Raw genomic sequence first — 25068 nt, 5'->3', positions numbered from 1 at the left:
TATCAGCTTTGAGGGATCTGTATGATTTTTGAATAATATTAAAATTCACTCCACCTATTAATTAAACAGTTATAGCAGTTTCCGTAAAACAACTTGGTATTTTTAAAACTGCAAGATATAATTGACATTTTGAAGATATATAGGTAATACTATATAAAATTCGAACCTGCATAATTTCTGAAGTGAGTGCTGTGATTGCTAACCCAAGAAGGACGTAGTTTAAGCGAAAGAATAATTAAAAGTTTACGTCTACTACTCCCTGGATAAAAGGTTGCCACATGAAAGGACAAAGTGGCCAAAAGTAAAAAATTTAGGGCAAGATGGCAACAAATGCATTATTCTTAAACAACCAGATTGAACTGAAGTTTTAATACCTTCGGTTATACAATTTGGTTAGGTATCTCATGAAGAACTGAACTGATTGATACCCATGCACAGGGTTGGTTAAACCATTTACTGAGCATCAACAAATATATACTTAAACGATGAAGCCAATTTATTACACGATAACTTAATTAATCGTCTAAATTCCCGCATTCATATATTTGTAGAAATGCTAGTTTATCCACAATATGTCACTGTCGCAGGTGTTCAATATTGCGATATAATAAACAAGTTCTATCCGAACGCCACATATCAGACCGACAGTGAAACGGTTGTATTCAGAATTGTCCCCTAAATGATGTGATTTAACACCACTTGACTTCTTTTTGTAGGGTTATTGGAAATTAATGTTTATACATTACCATCTCCAAAACAAACATTATGTCGCAGGTAGAGAGTCAATGCTGCATCATTAACATTTGTGCATATTTATATAATATAGTGACAGAAAAATTCTACAAAAGCAAATAATAAAAGCCATATACCAGCAAATCAAAGTACCATGAAGTGATTTTTACGACGCAATTAAGATAACTGTGTTTTCTCTTGGGTTCAGATCAACCTGTGGTATATTGTATAGCCATAGTATTGTATTAAATCATATTAGATGAATCTTGAGCCATAATGCATTTATTGACAAGAAGTTATGATATTATGAGATGCAAAATTGGTACAAAGAATTAGTCTGTAATTGTTGTCAAATTCATGTTAGTTGAGGAACCCCATGGTATATTTTGTCAATCCTCAATTATAATACTAAACAAACAATCTTTTGTCACTGAAAACTAATTTATGTGTAATATCCAGTAGTGGATTTGTTAATACTTAACAACGTAAACGTTAACTTAATGCATAATAGATTTTAAAAATAAACTAATTAGTATAAAAAATAACAAGATAAACACTGAACTGTATTTGCAAATGGATATTTTTAAAATGGCCTATTATTTATTATGAATGCTAAGAGTGATTTATTACGCCTTACTATAATTACTCGCGGTATCAATATAGCACAAATAATATCAGCTCCTTGAAAATATATCGCTAGTATACAATTTATAATTTTTCATGGCACACTGACATCTCTTCTTTATGATCAGAAGAAATTTCGATATGATTTATAACAGTAAATTTCGTATCAATTGTGACTACAACCAAACATATTTTCGATATAAGTGTACAAAAACCCTTTGTATATTAAGAGCACATGTGTATGTGGGTGTACAAAATATGTGTAAATAAAAAATTAGTTTATTTATATTTTAAATATATTTACAGCTTCACAATTCCATCCAACAATACCTTTATCTAAATAAATAAATAAATAAATAAAATATAATTATTCTTCAATCAAAATGAACCATATTACATTAATATAAATGCAATGACCTTTAGAAAGCTTACACACGAATCTAATTACAATCTTTCTGGTTCTATTCAAGTGAAGAATAATAAAATAATAATAAATAAATTTACTTAAGCACATAAACTCTTATAACTCAAAATATTTTTCTTTGAAAAACTAATGTTTATGTATGAAGCTTTCTTGCTTGCACCAATTTATTGATTTCGTTGTACGTAGTGAGTAACGCTGGGCTAGCTGGACTAGCCGATAGTTGTGGGCATGCGTTATGAGCCAGACATTCTTCGCCATCTTGGCCATCCTTTGCCGCCTTCATGTATCTGAAGAAACGAAGAATATCCGGGTTGTCTGATGATGGTTTTCGTAGCTCATTTAACTCCCTGTTGAAGTAAATAATGTTGAAGTAATAGTTTGACTAAATTTTAGTCAATGTGAATTTTGTTATATTATCAATTAAAAAAATAATTTAGGTGTAACGTTTTATTTAGGACGTAACGTTTTTACCTGCTTAATTGAGCTGAGACCAGGTTACTGTAAGGCGCATACTTGGCAGGATTGGCATACATCATGCAAATTAACCTTTCTCGGCATCGTTCAGTTTGGGGACTCTTTTCATTGCCTAATCCCATCTGTTGGAAGACAGCGTCGAGGCGTGATAGCAGAGGACTGTAGAACGGATCATAACTGGTAAGCAACATGGAGGATGATGGTATCTTGTGGAATATTTTGAAATTCGTCTTCTTTTTCGGACGTTGTAGGTAATAATTGTCGTTTAGTGTGGGTGAGGTATATATTCTGTTGTGTGCAAAGTCATGCCTAAAACAAAAAAAACTTAGCAACTCTAAACCATAAATTCTTCTTACTATTTTTTAAAATTAATTGCACCTTATATTAGATATGCTTGATACGATCTTAAATTACCAAATAATTTATACTACTGCTCTGTCGTACTTGTACTAATACATAAGCAAGGCATGTGCGGTATTGGTACATCAGTATGTATATCCCAAATTAGAATAACACTAAGCTTACTTAAACTTAACAAGCCAAAATTAAGAATGCAGTCTATCATATATATATATATATATATATATATATATATATATATATATATATATATATATATATATATATATATATACTATACAAGTGTCAGCAGCGCCAAATAGAACACGATAACGAATAGCTGGCAACCCCGAGACGTTTATCTGGGATGTTATTGAAGGGTATTTCGATTCATTCAGTGCTCAATCATCGTTAGGTTTAGACGTGCCACCATCGACTGCCCCAGCCTCGTCATATTTTTATATTACTTCAATAAATAACGGTCACATAATGTACACTACTGTTTCATTTCGTTTCACCTCCATTCACCGAGCCATTTAAAATTTTACCCTGAAATGGTGACCCCGACGTGACCTTTCGCAAAATTGGGTTTAGACTCATGAGTGGAGGGTACGTGGAACATGGTGTATTTTACGTGGCCGTTATATTTTTTATTTCAAAATTTTCAATATTTTTAATTCGATTCGTGTTCAATTTTATCGTTATTAAATTATTCATTAAATTTTGTTTTAGTGCTGGAACAATGAAACTTGAATTTCATTTCATTATTTCCAATTAATTTTTTTTTAAATTTGTCCAAATTTTATTTCTTCCACATTCCTTTGAACTCTTAGAAATTTTTACATCACTGTTTAATCATCAGCGTCTCGTCTAAACATTTCTTTGGGCGCTATGTTTAAATCAAAATGTCTTCCTTCGCTAGGCGTCTCCGTCATTATGGAAGACCTTTTGATTTGAAAGGCTTTGGGCAGCTTCGGTCGGATACCGTCGTTATTTGTTTTTTCTCATTTATCGTAACGTATGTGACTACGGATTAGTCACAGAGTAGCTCCAGAAGCTAGGTACCGATTGCAGTCACCGTAGACTCGTCATGTTTTCGCCGAGGTACCAGAATTGTCAACGTCTCGTCGTCGAAGAAAATAAGCTACCACGTCGTCGAACAATCGATCCTTCCACAGCGTCTATTACGGGAGCCCTGTCCGAAAAATAGCTTGTTCTCAACGTCGTCGATGGACCACATTCAAGTGCCAAAGCGTTGATGAAGCAACGGTATTTGTTGAACCGTAAGATATCAACAGCTGTACCAGATTGTAATCGTACCAACCACAACCATTTCGATTTATCATATTTTTTAAAGCCCTTTTCACGCAGCACATTTTGTTTAGTATATCATTTTTTTTCTATTTGATTTTTTTTATACATTTTTGTATTTTTATTGCTTAAAATAATTGTATGTAAAATTCTGGCAGGGGAGTATTGTAGGGACCTTGAGGCATGTCGAATTTTATATCGTGGAATAACGGTCTACAAAATATCCAGAAATCTAATCCCAGATGTTGTACATGGGCTGGGTGCCAGCAGCGCCAAGTAGAATCCGATAACGAATAGCTGGCAATCCCGAGACGTTTATCTGGGATGTTACTGAAGGGTATTTCCATTCATTCAGTACTCGACTATCGTTTGGTTTAGACGTGTTACCATCGACTGCCCAAGCCTCGTCAACATATAACTCCGCTGCGATCCGTTTTATCAATTATATTTTTATATTTTATATTACTTCAATAAATAACGGTCACATAATGTAAACACCACTGTTTCATTTCGTTTTACCTGCATTGACCGAGCCATATCATTTACCCTGAACATTAACGTTAAAGTTTAAAGGCGAAATCTTGGACTACTTTGTATACACATTTGATCTCGAGGTCATCGTATAGCTTTTCGTTGGTTACGTAATCAACATGCAATCATAATTGGTAATTAATCCTAGAGTTGTGTTCTCTTTACGTTGGATTACGAGGTAGTTTTATCTTTTTGTGCAACCCCATATTTGCACCCTATAGGTGCAAATTGGGTTTGTGACTGAGCGATAAACCAATCTCTTTGATTTTAGGTCAAGTTGAGAATATCTTTCGACTAACCAGTACAGTTGTTTGACTTGAGTCTAATCTGCTCTGCTTTTTGTCTCCCATGATGTTTCCAATTTAAACTACCATCGAGATGAATGCCTGTTACTAAAATATGGTCATAAAATTATACATCATGACAATAAAAATTCTGAAGCCACTCCCAAAAGTTTGTATTATAGTTGCTTAGAAAACTTGCAGAGAATAAAAATATATGTGATAAAGATACAAAATCCTTTGTCGTTACCATATGTATTTATAATGTAATAGTTTATCGAAACATCCTTTCTTCGATCATACTACAAAATTACACCCATTACCTTCTGCTATGCCTCCTCCAAATTCCATTTCACAATTTAATTTATTTTTTACATATATATGTATTTGGATAGATTTTCAAACCAAACTCGAATATTTTAGTAATGGGACCTAACGCAATACCCTATCGCTATTTTCTACATTCTCAGTTCGATGGAAATTCTTTTTTACATGTCTTAAGGTCGCTTGTTCGCTAAATCGGACTGATTGAGATATTGCGCTTATTTCTAGCATTTTTGTTAGTACAGATCCACCATAATACAGAAACAGTTACTAATACAATTTTGGGTCTTTTAAATTGGAAATTCTCCATACGTTCTAAACACAATACAGATTAACGAAGGGCGCGGTCTTTCCTGTAGACTCTAAATAAAAGCTATTCTTAGATTCAAAAATAGTGTAAAATTGCAATTACAATAATAGAGGCCAAAACATGATTAAAATACCTTATAACAAATCAATTGAAAAGTCCCCTGCCTACCATAGTAAAACACATATTTTTGGCAATTTTTTTTATTTGACATAATTCCCTTCAAGGGTGATACACTGATTATAGCGACACTCCAACTTTGCGATACCATTTTTGTAGTACGATTTGTCCTTTGCTTCAAATTAGGCCTCAGTTTCGGAGATCACCACTCATTCGACGAAAATTTCTTCACAGTGAACATTTTTAGGAGATCTGAGAACAGCAAATAGTCGCTGGGGGCCAGATCTGGAGAATACGGTGGATGAGAAAACAATTCGAAGCCTAGTTCATAGATTTTTGCCATCGTTTTCACTGACTTGTTATACGGTGCATTGGTGAAGCAGCACTTCCTTTTTCTCCAAATGCGGCCGTTTGAAGGACGAAATCACCGAAAAACGCTATGTAATAGTCGCTGTTGATGGTCCTTCTCTTTTCAAGGTAGTTAATGAAAATTATTCCATTCGCACCCCAAAATACAAGCGCCATAACTTTGCCAGCCGATTGCTGCGTTTGGAGGCACGCTTTGGAGCGGGTCCATCGTGTGCAGTCCACACGGATGCCTGTCGATTGGACTTCGGAGTTAAATGATGGAGCCATGTTTCATCCAGTGTCACATATCGATGCAAAAATTCGGGTTTATTACACTTGAGCATCTTCAAACACTGCTCCGAAACATCAACTCGTCGTTATTTTTGGATAAAGTGAGTTCGCGCGGCACCTACTTAGCATAGAGCTTTCTCATACCCAAATATTCGTGAATAATATGACGTACACATTCAGTTGATATCTTTAAAGTGTCTGCTCTTTCATTCAATTTCAATTTGCGGTCGTTCAAAATCATTTTGTGGATTATTTAAATCTTTTCTTCGGTAACAACCTCATTAGGGCGTCCATTGTATTCACCGTATTCGGTGCTCATTTCACCACGTCTAAACTTAGCATATCAATCCTTGATGGTTGATTTTCCTTGGGCAGTGTCCGGAAACCCGACATCAAGTCAAGTTTTTGCTTCAACTGTATTTTTCCCTTCAAAAAGCAATATTTTATCAACACGTGAAATTCCTTCTTATCCATTTTTTTACAATAACAAAAGTTGCTTCACTTAAAATGCTATAATTCACAAACTAATGATCCAACAGGTGCCAAATTTTAACACTTATCTTTTGAGGGTTAGGGCCAACTAAAAAGCATATGGACTATTAGAGGCATATATGTGTCAGGCCAGTTATTTTTCAGTTGATGTTATATTATTGAGTTGGACGAATATCGCTTTGGTTTGATTAATGTAAACAAAAATTGTTAAATTTATAAATAAAATATTATTTTATATTTGGTATAAGTCAGTTCTTCATTTCTGCAAATTTGTCGATCAACCTAATAGTAAATATCATTGCTCTTAATTTGAGTATTTTACACATAAATTTCGCCAAGATAAGGACACAACAGAGCAAGTATTACATCTGGAGTTGGCTGAAATTAATGACCATCTCATTGTGTCGTCCTTCCTTGTATGTCATTATTTACATCCCTCGTTACGGACAATGCACACACGTCTGACCACCATTTTAATCCGTCTTTGATTAAACTACACCGACAAATCGCACCGAAAGCCTATATATATACAACACAATATATCTTAAAACGGTCTTGGTGTGGAATGCACTTTTGAATTTAGATCAATAAATATTTGACCTTTGATGCGACGCGACATTGATATCGACGGATGTTGGATTATTTTAATTGCAAATATGACCAAATATCAAACTTTCTAGTCGAAAATTAAAGGTACTAAGATATTAATTCAAATATGTTCTAACACATGGAATGAAAAGTCCCGAGCGTAATAAAGAAAACGCGTTTTTTTGTTGAATATTGGCTTTATTCATCAAAATAATCTTCATCCAGAGTCACACAATAATTTCAATGTCGCTCTGACATTTCAATAGCACTTTTGTAGAAAGATTTATCTTTTGCCTTAAAATAATTTCTCCCTTCATTCAAGCGAAATTTCTTATCAGTGAGCATTTTTTTGAGGTCTGTAAACATCTAATAGTCGCTAGATGCCAAAGCTGGCGAATACTGTGGATGTAGAAGTTCAGTTCATGTAGTTTTGCCAATATTTTGATTGACTTGTGAGTCGGTGCGTTGTCTTGTTGAAACAACTTTTTCTTCTTTGTCTTATGCGGTCGCTTCTTTACAATCTCGGCCTTCAAAAGCTCTAATAATGATATATAATATTCACTGCTGATTGTATTTCCCTTCCCAAGATAGTCGATGAATATTACACTACACATATTCCAAAATACAGAGACTATAAACTTTCCAGCCGGTTGATGTGCTTTCGGGCGCTTTGGACGAGATTCACCATTTGCTGTCCGGTCAGATGACGATCATTTTGATTCCCGAGTATGGATGGATCCAAGTTTCATCCATTGTCACATATCGACGCAAAAATTCCAGTTTGTTACGCTCAAGCATGGCCAAACACTGCTCATAATCATCAATATGCTGTTGTTCTTGGTGAACACTGAGCAAACACAGCACGCACTTTGAATAAAGCTTTCTCATTCTCAAATTCTCATGCAATATAAAATCCACGCGTTCATTTCATATCTTTACGATGTTAACTAACTCACGCAACTTCCTTTTGGATGATTCAAAACGATTTTGTAATTTCTTTAACGCTTTCTGGTGTTACCACTTCATTTGGACCTCCACTACGTTCTGCATCATCGGTCTCTCTACGCCCACGTTTGAAGTCAGCAAACCAACGTTTTACTGTTGTTTCTGATGGAGTTACTGCGTTGTCTCTGCAAAGTCTTTATTATACTTTTCAAGCCATTGCTTCGCTTGAACGGTATTTTTCCCATCAAAAAGCAGTGTAAAATTATAATACGAAATTGTATTTTGAAAATAACAAAAATAATGGCACTTTTAACACAATAACTCAGAAAAATATGAGTAGAATATCATGACATTTTAACAACTTTCTTCTGAAGGATAGTATTTACTGAAAAAGTGGTGAATGCAATAAATCTAGCGCCGTTTATGTGTGAGGCCCGTGGCTTTTCAATCCATGTGTTATAATCGCAAGCATAGATTCATGGCAAGTTTACCCTCTATGTTATTACATGATTTCAACGTTTCTGTGTTTCTGACAAGCGCTAAAAATTATTATGTGTCAAATTAGGCGTCCTTTTTCTTAAGAGTAATACGAAAGCCGATAAAGCTGGCTAAAAACTCATTAAAAGAAGCTTGCTTTGGTTTTTGCCCAAAAAATCCAAGAACTTCTAAAGTGACGAAATTATGGTATTATTAGAAAAGTGCCAAATGTCATCGATCAAACCATTCGTCGATACATGAATAAATTTGCTTTGAATAACATCAAATATGCAGAATAAAATCGCAAAAATATTTTCTCAAATACATTATTTTATTCTAGTCGATAGCTTTTGGTTTTCTGAACATGGTTGGTACTTCGTAAGATATTTCTCCGAAACTCTAGTCATGTAAACCCCCAACGGTCCTATTCTCATAATTTAGCTCCATTAGAGTTATGGTTATTTTCTTACTTTTAAAAACCACCCAAAAGCATTTTGAGTCGATCTACGAAATTAAAACTTTAAAGGTGATAAAACTAGAAAACGAATTCAACAACTGCTTCAAAACATACATATAATTTTATCTCAAATGCATTTTATTCAAGCAAATTATTTTGAGGGAGTGAAATAATCTATTTGGGTTTTGTTTGAAGAGCAATTCTGATTATGGAGTAGTGTATATGTTTGTGATTACATTATTTTGTCAGAGATATTATTGCTGAAAACGTAAAGTATTAACGTATATGAGTATTACAATTGATGATTCAGGACATTTCTCTACATAAAATGACAGATTTCAATTTAATTTTATTATTTTTGTATTATTTTTGCTGTTTGATATGAAAAAATCTGCTGTCGAAGCTATAACTGACATAGCTTTCTATGACCCTGAGGACAAAATATTTGAAGACGATAAATTTTAGGACTTATTGGACAAAAACCAAACTCAAAACTCTCAACGAACTTTTAAATTTAGTTTGATAGCTGATTAACGAAATACTGCCAAAGAAAAAACACTTTCCTGTGATTTATAACCGGCAATGAAATGTGGATCCACTGCCACAATCCCAAGCACAAAAAGTCGCGCGTTTTTCGAAGAGAGCTATCCACATCGACACTGAAGCGAAATATTATTGACCATGTATTATAGGTTAGCGTTATTTTGGTCAGAGATATTTATTGGTGAAAATGCATGCTGTTAACGTAACTGACTATTAAAATCGAAGGTTCGAGACATTTCTCTACATAAAATGATTTCCATTTAACTTTACTATTTTCCAGTCACAGCATCAATAGACCTACAAACCCACCTGGAGCAAATACAATTATGGTTGAAGACATGGCGCATTAAAGCCAATGAATCAAAATCCACGCATATAACGTTTACCCTGCGTAGAAGAACATGTCCACCAGTGAATATCAATCATCGTCAACTCCCCCAAGCAGAGCATGTTAAATATCTTGGTATGCATTTAGATCGACGCCTAAACTGGAAGAAGCACATACTCTCTAAACGGAAACACTTGGGACTAAAATTATATCAAATGTATTGGCTCATTATGGGTCTATACTCAAGCCCATTTGGACATATGGAATTCAACTATGGGATACCGCTAGCAAATCTAATATACCCATCATTCAACGGTTCCAAAATAAGGTGTTGCGTGCCATTGTTGATGCTCCGTACTATATTTCAAATAAAGTGATACAACGCGATATTCCTCTGGAACCTATAACGAGTGTAATTCAACGTTTTTGTGTGAAGTACTTCGAAAGAGTGTCAGTGCATCCCAATGTACTTGCTAACTAGCTAAATATGCGACGTGATAGTGAAGTGCGTATACTAAAACGTACAACACTACCTGATCTGATTACTGGACATATGTGGACTTTAGAATAAGCTTTAGAATAACACTAATTAATTAAGATAATATTTTATACAGAAGATTGCTTAATGAAGTGATTTTCTACATGCCATGTATATATAATATAGACAGAAGAAATACTTATTGCCAATAGGGCAGATTGTGGACTCAAGAAGAGTAATAAAAAAATAAAAAAAATAAAAAAAAACTATTTTTGTATTACTTTTTCGGTTTAATAAGAAAAAATCTGCTGCCTAAGCTGTAACTCACATAGCATTCTATGGCCCTGAGGGCAAAACGTTTGAAGACGATATATTTTAAGACAAATACCTAGCTCAAGCACTCAAGGAACTTTCAGAGAACTTGACAGTTGATGAATAAACTATTACCAATCAAAAAAGAGTTTTTTGTGAATTGTTATGAATGGCAACAAAATCTGCTTCCACTGCCACAATCCCAAGCGCAAAAAGACATGTGTTATTCCAGGAGGGCTATCCACATCGACACTGAGGCGAATTATTATTGACCATAAGATATTACTGCACAATAAGTACGATCAATAAGTTCACATCTATTGAATAAATTGAAGGACGATTTCTTTTCTTGAAAGCAGCAGCGAGTAACAGATGTAAACCCATCCTCTTGCAATATAATTATTAATTCTTTTGAAAATTCCTATATTTTAAAGGAGATAATTCAAATTATAAAAAATTGCTGTAAAACAATTATGTCCCCTTAATAAAATTCCCTTTAAAATAATTTTCACTATCTCACTCAACTGCAGCTATAAAAATAGATAATCCCCTTAAACTAAATTTTACTTGAAATTCCTGAAACAATAAAAAGAAGCTGACGAGCACTGCTGTTAGTTTTTTTTTGCTAAAATGAAACGCTTCTCGTTTAAGATTACTGAAATCTGAAACATTTAATGTCAGACGTAAAACAATTAAAACTGCAATGTTTCTCGGACCGAGTTAGATCATGAACATTTTCTTAGTATAACTGTAATAAGCAATAAAAACTTGGCAGATAACTATCAAACCTGTTAAATATACAGTCGGAGAAATGGTTAAGCACCGCGCAGATTTATCTTTAATGTACAGAGGCAAGAGAATGGTTCGTCTTTGTATGTTGATAGTTAGATAAGTTTGTTACAAAATAAAACTTTATATTTTACACTTAGTGGGAATGATGAACATTTTTCTTGTGTGGGTTATGTAAGCGATTATTTTTTGCTTCCTTTTTTGTTCTTCCAGCTGGCGAAGAGCAGCTAATGTAGGAAAAAAAGTTCTCTTTCATAATTAGTAAGTTTATAAGTAGACATATTAAAATTAACCGTTGATCGAATGAAAATAAATAATCTAAAATATTTAGATTTTTTTATGCAATAACAAGTTTATAACACTAATAATTAAAATGTTGTGTCATTTTTGTACCATATATTGGTTTAAAAAATGGAAGAACAAAGGTAACTTCGCAATGTAAGGTTAAGTTTTATAAAATTAAAATATCCAAACCGCAAAATATTTTGAAGGGCATCAAATATTTCGAAACGATCACAAGAAGCAAATAAAAATATTATTATTTTTGTTCCAATAAAAATCTTGCAAAGGGTATGGGAGAAATAATATACAATTTTGCTGGAAGTAATATTAAAGGTAATTATAACTTTTGTACATATTTGTTGTAATTAACCATACATTCGTTCTAGGTTGTATGTACAGTACTAGGTAAATGTACAGTACGTCAACCAAAAGCCAATCAGTTCAGTAGTCAATTATTTACTAGGGTTCGATCATCAAAAATAGTAGCAAAAATTACAGTAACTGATAAAAATTAGACATTTACTTTAGTCATGATATATTTTATTAACAATTTAATTTTTCTTTTATAGGTGGTGTCGCTCGAATTTGTTAAGCAAAAGCTGAACAAAGCTAAATTAGAATAAGAGAAGAAATTAGATAGGAATTTGTAAAGTGCAAGAATAATGGAGGATGATACTTCGAAGAAGATTCAATTTACTAATGAGAGTTAATCATCAATGACACACTAATGATCTGATGACTACTACCCTGAAGATGGAGGAGTGAAACAAACAAGGAACAAAGAATATATTTTTTTATAAAAGAGCATAGATGCATAAATTATTGCATTGTAAAAATAATGATGTATTATCTGGAGACTTCCTTCAGGTAAAAAGTATGATGGCCTGCAAAATGAAGATTTTGCTTTGAAATGGTTTATGCACTTTCTCTAAAAAAAATTGAGTACAGTGTCTTTATGTAAATATGGTTCATGGACCATAAAAATGATGTAAATATATTCAATATAATCTGTATATAAATATGATATTTTTCACTTCGTTTTCTTTTTCAGATTTGTAAAACATTTTCTAACAGAATGTGACTTTTTTCTTCAAATGTTTCCTAATTTTGATTTACTCGGTAAACAAAATTAATTCACTTATTAACACCCTCAACTATTAAAATGTGCATTTTAATTAGTATTTTATATAAAGCACAAGCTGCATAAAAACAATCTAAACATATGCTATATCGTTTTCCTAAACCAAACCTAAATTTTCTCAAAATAAAATAAACGATAAAAACATTGTATATAATAATCCTCCGTACCTTTCAAAATATTTGATTTAAATGATTCGGATAAACCATAACCATATGAGGTAGAAAAGGTATTTAAAACGAAATATGATAGGAATTTCCAATACGTGCTGGTGGGTAATTACCTACAATTGCGTCAAGCATTACCCTAATTAAAGATCAGTATCGAGAATTATGTCCATTTCGCAATAGATCTATACCCACTCAGGGATATTGTCCATAATAATAGTAGCACCGGAAATAATTTCAACAAATCCAGCGTTTTGTATTTAGATTATTATCAGCAACACAATATCATCAAATTAACCATGAAAAATTTACCTCCACAATGATAATGATTATTTAAATTATTGAACTGATTTATTTTTGTATTAAATGTCATATAAAAAAGTTATTATTATTTTTGTTGTTATAAGTGACATTATCTATGAATTTTATAAACAATTATTATTGTTTATTAGTGAGAATATTACTTCATATTCATCATTCATTTAATGTTTTCTATTACTCTTGGTAGTTCTACAAAAGTATTTATTTTTATAATGGTATGTAGAAAATCACTTCATTAAGTGATCTCCTGTATAAAATGCTATATTAATTAATTAGTCTTATTCTCTAAAGTACATATATGACCAAAAATCAGACCGGATAGTGTTAGACGGTTTAGTCCACGTATTGGAATGTACTAACACTCTTTCGAAGTACTTCACAAAAACAGGTTGAATTACACTCGTTGTAGGTTCCAGAGGAATATCGCGTTGTATAACTTAATTTCAAACATAGTACGGAGCATCGACAATAGTACGCAACACTTTATTTTGGACCCGTTGTATGATGATTATATTGGACTTGCTAGCGGTTCTCCCTAGTTGGATTCCATAAGACCAAATACGCTTGAGTATACATTTAAACAATAATATCTTGTTATCTAATGATAACTCGATAATATTTAATGATAGCCCGATAAGCAATAGCAATATATTTGATAGAGTTTAAGTCCAAGTTGTTTCCATTTGGCAAGTATGTGCTTCTTCCAAGTTAGGCATCGACTTGTAAAAAAAAATTAAATTAATAAAAATAATTTAAATAAAATAATTTTGGTCCATATTTATTTTGTTAACAAGTCACTTGTTCTATTGTTCTACTGTCTTTGTATATGTAATAAGGCCTCTTTATGTACAGTTTTTCAAAAACCTTTGAGATTATCAGTAATAAATTTATAGGCCTGTATGAGGAGACATTTTTGGGTCTTTTCCCTAGTTTGGGAGTCACGATTATTTGAGCTACTTTCCAGATACTAGGAATGTAATAAATTAGTGATATAGAACTGAATATGAATATGAATAATTTTATCATATATGTCAAATTTTATTATATAGTATAATAATTTTATCATATATCATATAATACCCCTTCTCATATAGTCCCAATCGTATTTTTTCTGTTAATAGATCATATCCAAGTTCATTTTGATAATTAATTTCTCTGATTATTATTTGTTGAGCTCCACTGACTGTGAATTTTTTATGTGATAAATCCATTTGAAATGGTAATTTAGGAAGCTAGTAATTATACTTTCCTTCAGCTTGAGATAGCTCAGACCGGAAGGGTAATAACTATTTTTTAAATACTTTGAAAAGACGTCGACCTTTTCTTTATTTCATTTAACCCAATTATTTTGATCTATTTTAATTGGAGGGACTTTTATGCTTGGGACTTTTGAGTTTTCGTATTTTCTTCCACAATGAATCATCTGCAATGTCAGTTTGTGTCAGATTTTCTATGTATTCCTGATTGCCTTAGTTTTGTTAATTTTGAATCAACTCTTTTATTACTTTATTAAATTTTCATTAATTTTTTTATTCCTAACTGTTGTGATTTTATTCGCAATTTTCTTTTTCCTGCAGTTTTTTCACTGTTAAAGTGTAGTTTTCACTGTAAATGAGCGCTTGCTGCTGTTTCTGTATCAATGTCGATTTGTAATGGTAAGTTTAAATTCATTTAATAAACTCCATTAAATATTAATTAAGCTATTTTTAGTGTAAACTGTGGCCTAACTGGCCATGCAACTGGTGTATATTGTATCAATATTTGAAGTAACAAAACAATACGTGCATATTTTGATGATAGACGGCGTTAACTGAAAATAACGGATCAAATGTAAAAAGCAGCAACACCAGTAGATTGAGGATGATACTTCAAACCTTACTTAGAGAATTGATTTAAAGTTATTTACTTTTCTAAAGCCAGCGCAAAAAATTCTCGATAAATTTTCCGATATTATGTGCAATGCTTGGCATACAGGCTCAGAGAGCTTTATATATGGTTCAAAATCAAAATCTGCTGCGGATAAATAGAATTTTAAGTGAGAGATCTGGTTCAATCATCGAAAAATTCATGAAATTTATATTTGTATCACCTTTTTAACAAATGCCCATATTTTGTCATTAATTGTAGTGTATTTTATGATTGTAGGTCGAGATCATCTGATTCTGGCACATCTTAAGCAAAGTTTCTCAATCTTACCTGAACTTACGCTAATTTTCATTCATCACTTTAGCCTCATATATCTCTGTTGAAAACATTCTTTACAGTTTTATTACAAACAGTTTTGATTAAGGTATTCATCAAAAGCCTTCAGGAACTTTATAAGCGATTCGCACACGAAAATCTATTTATATTGCCAGGCCATTTTTTTCCATCCATTTCAACATCATCACTATCATCGTCAATCAATATCTGGCATTCATAGAGACTATCTACTTCTCAACCAATACGCAACTATTTGTGTCGCAGGATTTCTAATATTTTTAACTAAATCTGCTGAAGCTGTCCTGGCATCGAACAACGTTATTCTCCTATATTTCAGACGTCACCAAAATTCGGTTTCGCTAGATTCTCCTTTGTTTATACTTCGCATGATCACATGGTATTGTTTACAATCGTGTTGTTAAAATATAGTAATAATAGAAAAACTAAAGCAGACATATCTATAGTCATTTCAAAACCGTAGTGTTGTAAGTCATCAATATGTGCCTGTAGAAAGTTGTGAGTGAATTCGTTTTACAGCCAGATAATATTTTCCATCTCATTTTATTCTATTTAAAAAGATATCCAATACTGCTTGACAGGTCTGGCAAGAATATGGAACCTAATGAGCCTGCAAATGTCGTCCACTTGTCAAACGTCTGTAAAATTCTTAAAAATATTAAAATTACGGGTAATAAACCGGCAAACGTTGTTTTAACGCTTTGTTTTAATAAATTTCGAATCCCGACCGAAGCCGCTATACGATCAGAGTCCAAACACTGATTACGTCTGTAATCAGTTATTTCGAACAGGAACGAGATAATAGAGAACTCCTCTTGCCAGTTCAACGTGTTACTACATTTTTACTGTTAAATATTAATTATATATTGTTCGAATCAGCTTTTACATCTTTGACAACTTGGAGGAACCATCAGTTATTATTATGGACAATGCACCATATCATAATATACTGATGGAGGAGATCCCAAGAACTGCATTAACAAAGGCTGCAATTAAGGAATGGCTTAAAGTTCATAAAATAAGTTCGTAAAAGCCAAACAAAACCATTTATATAATATGTAATTGCATTTTATGTAATTTACTATTTTAGAAATAATCTTGAGAAAGGATACATGGTAGAGTAGATTGTTGAACGTTATGGCCATATTACTCCTACCTCCCTATCACAGCATATTTAATCCAATTAAGTAGACATGGGGTACTGCAAATAATTATTAAAATAGACATTCAGGTTGAGAAGGATATTGATACCAGAACTGTCTGGATTTATGGAAAAAAGCATTGCCGAATATAACACCTTCGGTTTGGATGAGCTCGATCAAACACATTGAAAAAGATTTTGACAAATGATGGAATCGTGAGCAAGTTCTTGTTCAAGATTGGAAATAAACAGCTTAGTTATTCACTTGATTAGTTGAATAAAACTTTACAAATGTTGGTTTATGATTCAATGTCGACAATTACCACGACTGTGTGATGAAAGAGGAAGCAACTAAAAGGCAGTATATAATTAATATAGTTTGGCTGTTGCAAATTGTTTAATAGAGTGTGAAATCTTTATGAGCATCTGTGTTGTTGTTCAGAATATACATGCATTTTTGGATAAGATTTATATGAAGAGAGAAATAATACTAACTCTTTTGCAAATATGGCAAATGCATTAAGGAGAATGAAGCGATTAAGTCTATTTTTATCAAGAAAGATATATACAAGTAGTAAAATAAAAAACTAAAGAGAAAAACAGTAATATCAAAATTACTTTTCAAGAAAACATTGCATCGAAGGAAACAAGAACTAAGCGTAAAAGGTAAACATGCTTTCTAATGAAAGTAAAATACATTACTCGGATATGTAATTGTTAATTAGGTGGCTTAGGTCTTCGAAGGATACTGATTCGGAGTGTGGAAAAAAGTTCAATATAAATATAATAAAACAACTAGTTTCACGAACAACAAGTTCTTTGATATCATATGCATTATTTTTACTATAATGTTAAAATAAATTTTGATACATAATATTTTTGTTTCACTGCTTTATATAGGTTAGGAATTGTTTTATGTAAAAGTCAATAGACTAAAACTCAGTGTTGATGTCTCACTGCAATGATAATGAAATTTGGTAAGTTTAGAATAAAATTTTAAGGATAAGTTAACTTCTACATTATTCTTTTGTAGCTAGGAAAGTTATGGTATATCTTATTAGAATAATTTAGTAGCAAACAGTACAAGAAATACATGTATTATTTTTAGTTTTTTCTATGTTTGTGAAACTAATTATATTATTAGTAACTAATATTTAGTTATAGTTAGTTTCATTTAGTTCTTTGTGTTTTGCAAAATATTTGTTTATGTTTTATTAGAATTACTTATCAAAGATAAATAAAAAGAGCAATATGAGTTTGGTTTAAAACATATACATGATTATAGTTAAATACAGCAAAATCTGAGGCACGTAACACATTTTGAACAAATCTATGTCGGTTTCAAAATAATATATTTAACGAATAGAAATTAAACAAATGTTATATCATAGAGTTTTTTTCGATATCTTGTTAATTAAATTTTATTTTATATATTATTAAATTATTTATATCTCAAATTTGTTAGACAGTCATTTCCACATATATTATTAAAAATATAAATATTAAAAACTAGAATACTAAAAAAGGTAAATTGAAGAATAAATAATTATTATTATAGATATTAAGTCATAATTAGGGATATGACCAGTTAGTTTCCACCTGACAGAAATGTACCAAATTAGTTAATAAGTATATATATTCAAAACTTCCAGAAAACTAGTCATCGCAAAAATATATCTTCGATTTTGAATATATGTTCAGCTCCTGAATTTTGAGTTACTATATAATTGTCTTCGATTTTCTCTGCCATTTTTTATCTTCATAATAACCATGTCTTAATAATTACTCGCATTGTAGTATTCTATATTAAATCCATATTTCACCATCCACACCAACACATCCAATAATTTTTCTATTGCCTACCATTATCATACAAACTATGTTTAAGTGGTTTGACTTGAAAAAATTGTTTAGAAGCTATATTGCCATGTTTGTTCTAAACTTGTATATTTGCTGTAGCAGTGCACCTATATCTTGATATGGTCCTAATATTTTAAGTAGTACCTAAAAAACCCATAAATATACAATTATATTAACATAAAGTTATATAAGTTCCCCGTTAAGTAGTTTATCAATTCTACTTCACCAGCTTCTTAAAGCTTTATAATATTTGAATTGACTAATTAGGCAAATTTCCGTAATTATGTTTCTAGGTTATTTTTTCCAAAAACCTAATAGATACTTGTCAAAAATCCACCCACAACAGGAATGTACATGATCGCATGATACAAGCGCAAGCTATCAAGCAAGCAATGAGAATTTCGCAAGGCCAAATTTTCGTGTCGTCTGTATTGTTCAAATCGTTGTCGATGAAATTGATCCATGTCGTTTCTAGAGCTGCTAGATTCACTTTCAACTGAATACAAAATTTAAGCATAGTTGTATTTAGGTTTAATAAGGAAACCAATAAATATCATGTAGGATAAAAAGCGAGTCAAAAAAACTAACATAAATTAATTTTAATATAATATAACAAAGAAACAAACAAAAAAGGCGTGTTGTTCTAAAAAAAATGATGTTTGATATAATAACGTGCTTTTTAAACAAAAACAAGCAAAACAAATAATTCATGCAGATACATGTAAATAAAACAGAACGGTACAAAGAATGTGTCAAAAATAATAACCGAAGCCGTTAGGGGCCTCCATTATTTTTATTAAATTTCAGGTATTATTTCAACAAAAACCGTTGTTTTATTCGTTTTTATGTCAGATTATTAAATTATGTAGAGTGTGAATTTTATTTTGTGTTGTTATCAATTAGTTATGTAGGAAATATATTCGTCACACATACGGTTTGTTTATGTTATGGACGCTGGCAGTTATATATCGCTTGTTAAACGCGAAATCGCAAAAAGGAATTAGGCAGCTAGGTATTTACTTTTCGTTCGTTCAATTAAACTGGGCGCTAACATATTTTGGTATAGGTATGGATATAAAATAAATTCAATTTTACTGCATATGAATGTTTTCACAAACATAGATCTAGCGATTTCGAAAATTACTGAACCTTTATTGATTGGTTCTTTAGGAAACTAAAACTATGGTCTATTCTAAATACGAGTGAACTCACGTCATCAATTTATATATGATGTACTGCCTATAGCAATTTGAAAGTTAGCTTTAACATCGGACAATATTTTCCTTCTCATTTTATTCTAATCAAAAAGAGACACAATAATTTCTGATGCATCTATTGTCTATAATTCGTTCAATAAAATATTGAAACAAAAATAATGTTATTAATTATAATGTATTTTAATAATAACTTAGTAGTTAGCCGGCGAATTTTGTAGGCTGATTCGGTTGCATATTCGAATGTATCAGATAGCATTCTATCTCTTTTTAGCTAGAATACAATTAGATTTTCTGATTTTAAAACCAATTTACAAATTGCGATAGGCAATAAATTCGACATCGTGATCGTGAGTTCAGTATTATGTTGAATAGACTATAGTTGTTACCTATCTGCAAACTTCTTCAAAACATTAGTGACATGCAACATTAGAGGTAATAAACCGGATTATAAAACGTTTTGGCTATTTACTTCTTTTGATACATTTAAAGCAGTTTTTTCAATGTACACCTTATCTAAAACAATTATTTAAGAGATAACTAAAAGTCTCGAAAGTATACATAAAAGTAGGGATATGCAGCTGGTTGAGGGATGTAAGTTATGCCTTGGTATATTGTTGGGATAGAAAGGATTTAAATAATGTAAATATAACACACGAAGAGGTTTAATGGAATTTCCAGATCTCATTATTAAATGAACAAAATTTTTAAAAGCATATAATAGAATAAAAAAAATATGTGTATTTTCTATTTGTACATTGACGCAGATATTTCAAAATGAATAGTTAGTTCCTAATATAAATCCTGTTTATCAGATCGATGCAGCTGTAAATCTGATTTCTCCCATGAAAATTGCCACAGAAATCGACAACAACCTCAATCCTAAAAAGGCTTCTAGATATTCAATGCCTGCTTGAAACTGAAGCTTGCTCCGGAATGTCTTGAGTTGCTCGAATAATTATGCTTAAAAAAACGTGACAAACCGGCAGGACAAGTTGGATTTTGTAGGCCTATTTCGCTGCTACCTGCAATATCAAAATTATTTGAGAAACTGCGGTTAACACGTAATAAACAATTTGTAGAAATACCAGATTTCCAGTTTGGATTTCGAAAACACCATTCGACAATCGACAGAAAGTAACAGCGGTTTTGAAAAAGGCATTCGAAGAAAATAAATACTGCCCTGCAATATTCCTGAATGTCTCACAAGCCTTTGACAGGGCATTGCCTTTGTTTATTGTCCATTGCTGGAATCATATCCTTTCGAAATAAAATAATATGAAGGGGCATTCTAAACACTTAAACGTATTTCGACTTGAGTTGCTTAAAGTAGTGTCTTGGAACCACTCATATATCTGCTCTATACTGCTGATATCCCAACAACAAAAGAAACAGTATTTGGCACATTTGATGACGACACAGTTATAATGGTAAAAGATGTATATCTGCCTAAGGCTATAGAAAAAGTACAAGTAGCGATCAACAAGATCTACAAATGGATTAGAGCCTGGAAAATACAGCTTAATAGCTCCAAATCTATCCATGTTAAGTTTGCGTTGCCGTGAAATGACAAAATCCTAATTATATCTCCTGAAGGATGCCCGATTCCTCAAGCTGAATCAACCAAATACCTTGGAATATATATTGATGGAAGGTTAAATAGGAAACATCATGTTAGACCAATCTTAGCATCCCATGAAGATCCAGTCACAGCATCAATAAACCTACAAACCCACCTGGAGCAAATACAATTATGGTTGAAGTCATGGCGCATTAAAGCCAATGAATCAAAATCCACGCATATAACGTTTACCCTACGTAGAAGAACATGTCCACCAGTAAATATCAATCATCGTCAACTCCCCCAAGCAGAGCATGTTAAATATCTTGGTATGCATTTAGATCGACGCCTAACCTGGAAGAAGCACATACTCTCTAAACGGAAACAACTAGGACTAAAATTATATCAAATATATTGGCTCATTGGGCGCAAATCCAAGTTATCATTAGATAACAAGGTATTGCTGTATGAGTCTATACTCAAGCCCATTTGGACATATGGAATTCAACTATGGGGTACCGCTAGCAAATCTAATATATCCATCATTCAACGGTTCCAAAATAAGGTGTTGCGTGCCATTGTTGATGCTCCGTACTATATTTCAAATAAAGTGATACAACGCGATATTCCTCTAGAACCTATAACGAGTGTAATCCAACGTGTTTGTGTGAAGTACTTCGGAAGAGTGTCAGTGCATCCCAATGTACTCGCTAATCAGCTAAATATGCGACGTGATAGTGAAGTACGTAGACTAAAACGTTTAACACCACCTGATCTGATTACTGGACATATGTAGAGTTTAGAATAAGCATTAGAATAAGACTAATTAATTAAGATAATATTTTATACAGAAGATTGCTTAATGAAGTGATTTTCTACATGCCATGTATATATAATATAAACAGAAGAAATACTTATTGCCAATAGGGCAGATTGTGGACTCACGAAGAGTAATAAAAAAAAAGATTAGACTCAAATTCTTCGCATTTTCATCAATATTAATATGTGTAATACTAGGTTCATTCTCTCTAATGATTAGTATTATCCTTTTCAACAAGACTTTTTAAAATATTTTAAATATTACAGGCTGAAACGAAAATGGGGCTAAGATTTAATTCATTTGGTGATTTCCCCGATTTTGATGATTCTCATGATTACTGTATATTAAGAATGTATTTTCATTTACGTTCTATAGTAATATTTGATATAGGATCTCATCATCACAAGCTGAAATGAAGAGTGAAATAGTTAAGGTGGGCCAAAAAGATTCATGTTAACTATAACCGCTATAGTTGATAATAAGATGACTTTTCGGTATATTAAATAATATATTAAAGCATGAATAATTGGACAATTTGAAGCAAGAAATGAATCAATTGCGAATCGCCTTTGTCGTGAAATGTTATCTGTAATGAATATAATTGGTCCGAACAGAAAAAAAGATTTGCCTCAAATAAAAAATTCGTAGCGGAAAAAAATGCCCACGTCCCAATTTAGCTTTTCGCTCGATGTGTTATATTAAATTGCTAATAGGGAATATTCGAGATATTTCGATGGGTGAAATATTTTCAGTGTAGCAGAAAAAACCTATTAGTACATAACTAGCAAACGTTATTTCTCTTTTCATACTCGGATGAGTTCAAAAATAAGTAACCTTGGATGTAAATAATAATAAATATTGAATGAATCTATGAAGCATTTTAAGATTATTATATCGTTGTCGCAAGGCAATAATGTTAGTGGTGTAACAGATTAGAACATCCTTACTTACCAGTTTAAAGAGGTTAGTGTTATATTAGTAAAATGGTAAAATATACGCATATACGCAAGGAAATATCTGTTTCTTGTTGCAACTGGTTCTTATTACAATAGTGCATTTAATGATTATTTTTGTATTATAATATTATATCACTCTGATCAGGACTTTGTTTCTTCAGCGTCAACTTAAACCCTTCCTATATTTCCAGAGACATTAAAGTATCGATATCTATCGCAAAAAGTGAGGGTTTTGTTGTTAAACGAGAGATGCAAATAAAGATGCCTATAAGGAATTCAACGTATTTTGAGTCATCTCTAAGAAATTACGCCAACAAGTGTTAAGAAAAACCCAAAGATTATTTTAGGTATTTTTTAGGTAATTTAAGAAAGAAATTCTGTTCGTGAAAAGTAATGAATTAATAAAGGTAAATTTGAAAATATAAAAAGTGATATGCTTGGGCTACACAGTGCATGTTCATTATAATTATAATTTTCAAAATCCCCTGAGATTTCTACTGAAATACTGACAGGTTTTTCAGTTGCTGAACGAAGTAGAAATTATCAAGCCGAGGAAAATAGTATATAATATACATCGTCATTTTGTTATCGGAATTCAGTGCTAGATCTTATGATGAAGTATTATATTTCCTGTAAGACTCTTTAGAGTATTTATTAACGCTTCTCGGTTTATGCTCACCTCCACACCCACATTCTATTTTAATGTTAACTTCCTCTTAATATCATAACTTTGATGATTAATTATTTCCCATTTCTTAGTCCTTAATTAACTTCCTTCATATACCTTGAAGTTGGTTGAAACTAATGCATGAATGATTTCTTTAGCATTTCCAAAGACTCCTAAAACACTACACACTCTACTGGTCTATTTTTGAACAAGAATTTGCTTCAGAGTTACAAAGCCTTGCTCACACTACTCTTTAGCTTCGTATTGTGTTCTATAACTCTACAGTGGTAAATTTTAAATTTCTAAAGTTGCATTAGAAGATATTTTTGATCGATTACTAACGAAATCAATACACAACTTACAATGTTCCTAATATTTTTAATTAATATTAAAGATGAAATATTTAGTTACATTGTTAACAATTTAGACGGTTTGCTGCTAGCTTATTGAATGACCTCGTACTAGAATTTTTAAAATAAAAAAAAAACTTCAAGTTTTAAACAGAATATTAGTCAATGATGATTAATTGGTGCTTACTTGGTGTAAGTTTAGGTTATTATGTTTTCTGCTATTAACATTTAAAAAACAAAAAATATGTTACCTGCTATTCGGCGATGATGTACTACTGGAGTCAATAGTGTTTAAACCCATATTATCACCGTCATCAAATCCAGCATCCAGGGCGGCTTCGTTGTTGTAAGGGTCAACATCTTTGAATTCAAAATCTTCGATTTCTGGTTGAGGTCGGTTCAGTCCTGGTATATTAAAAAAAATAAATTTGATATATATACAATAACTAAAATGAAAATATCAGGAAGTCTGTAGAATAATCTGGAGAGAGAACAGATTTTCAATAAAGACCCGTCGATGACAAGCGGAGTATGATTGAGCAACAACATTAATGTATAATTATAATGCATTATAATCAAAATAGGTATTTGTTAGGTCCCCAAGTTTTGGCCAAAAAAAAACATCACGAAACAAAATTTTAGATGAACAGCTATGAAAACGAGGAAAATGTTTATATATGGAACGATACCAATCTACACAAGCACCAGGTGGTAATGCATCGACCGAACGATAAACATGTGAATGGCACGTGGTTACAGCAGAACGGCACTCTGTAACACGACAGTAGCGAAGGGCATGTTGAACATTCTGAGAAGTTATGTCATCAGACCGTATTACGTCACTATTTAAAGGAAT

The 25068-nt window shown here is 32.0% G+C and overlaps 1 protein-coding gene across 1 annotated transcript in view; it reads right to left on the bottom strand.

Annotated features, from left to right (window-relative positions):
• Window positions 1–1784: 1784 nt before the first annotated feature.
• The window catches only part of Osi24 (Protein), a 76582-nt gene continuing 53298 nt past the window's right edge, over window positions 1785–25068 (bottom strand). The window contains exons 4-6 of the mRNA XM_076410372.1: window positions 24464–24617; window positions 2252–2563; window positions 1785–2127 (exon numbers count right to left, since the gene is read on the bottom strand). Coding sequence (XP_076266487.1) covers window positions 1914–2127; window positions 2252–2563; window positions 24464–24617 — 680 coding nt within the window. The 3' untranslated portion in view covers window positions 1785–1913. The remainder of the gene's footprint in view (window positions 2128–2251; window positions 2564–24463; window positions 24618–25068) is intronic.

Source organism: Rhynchophorus ferrugineus, unplaced genomic scaffold (assembly GCF_030347505.1).
Source record: "Rhynchophorus ferrugineus isolate W39M unplaced genomic scaffold, kcgeb_rfMv2 rfM7, whole genome shotgun sequence".
Taxonomy (NCBI): domain Eukaryota; kingdom Metazoa; phylum Arthropoda; class Insecta; order Coleoptera; family Curculionidae; genus Rhynchophorus; species Rhynchophorus ferrugineus.
Note: the sequence above shows the minus strand (reverse complement) of the source record. Positions and strands in the feature narration are given on the sequence as shown.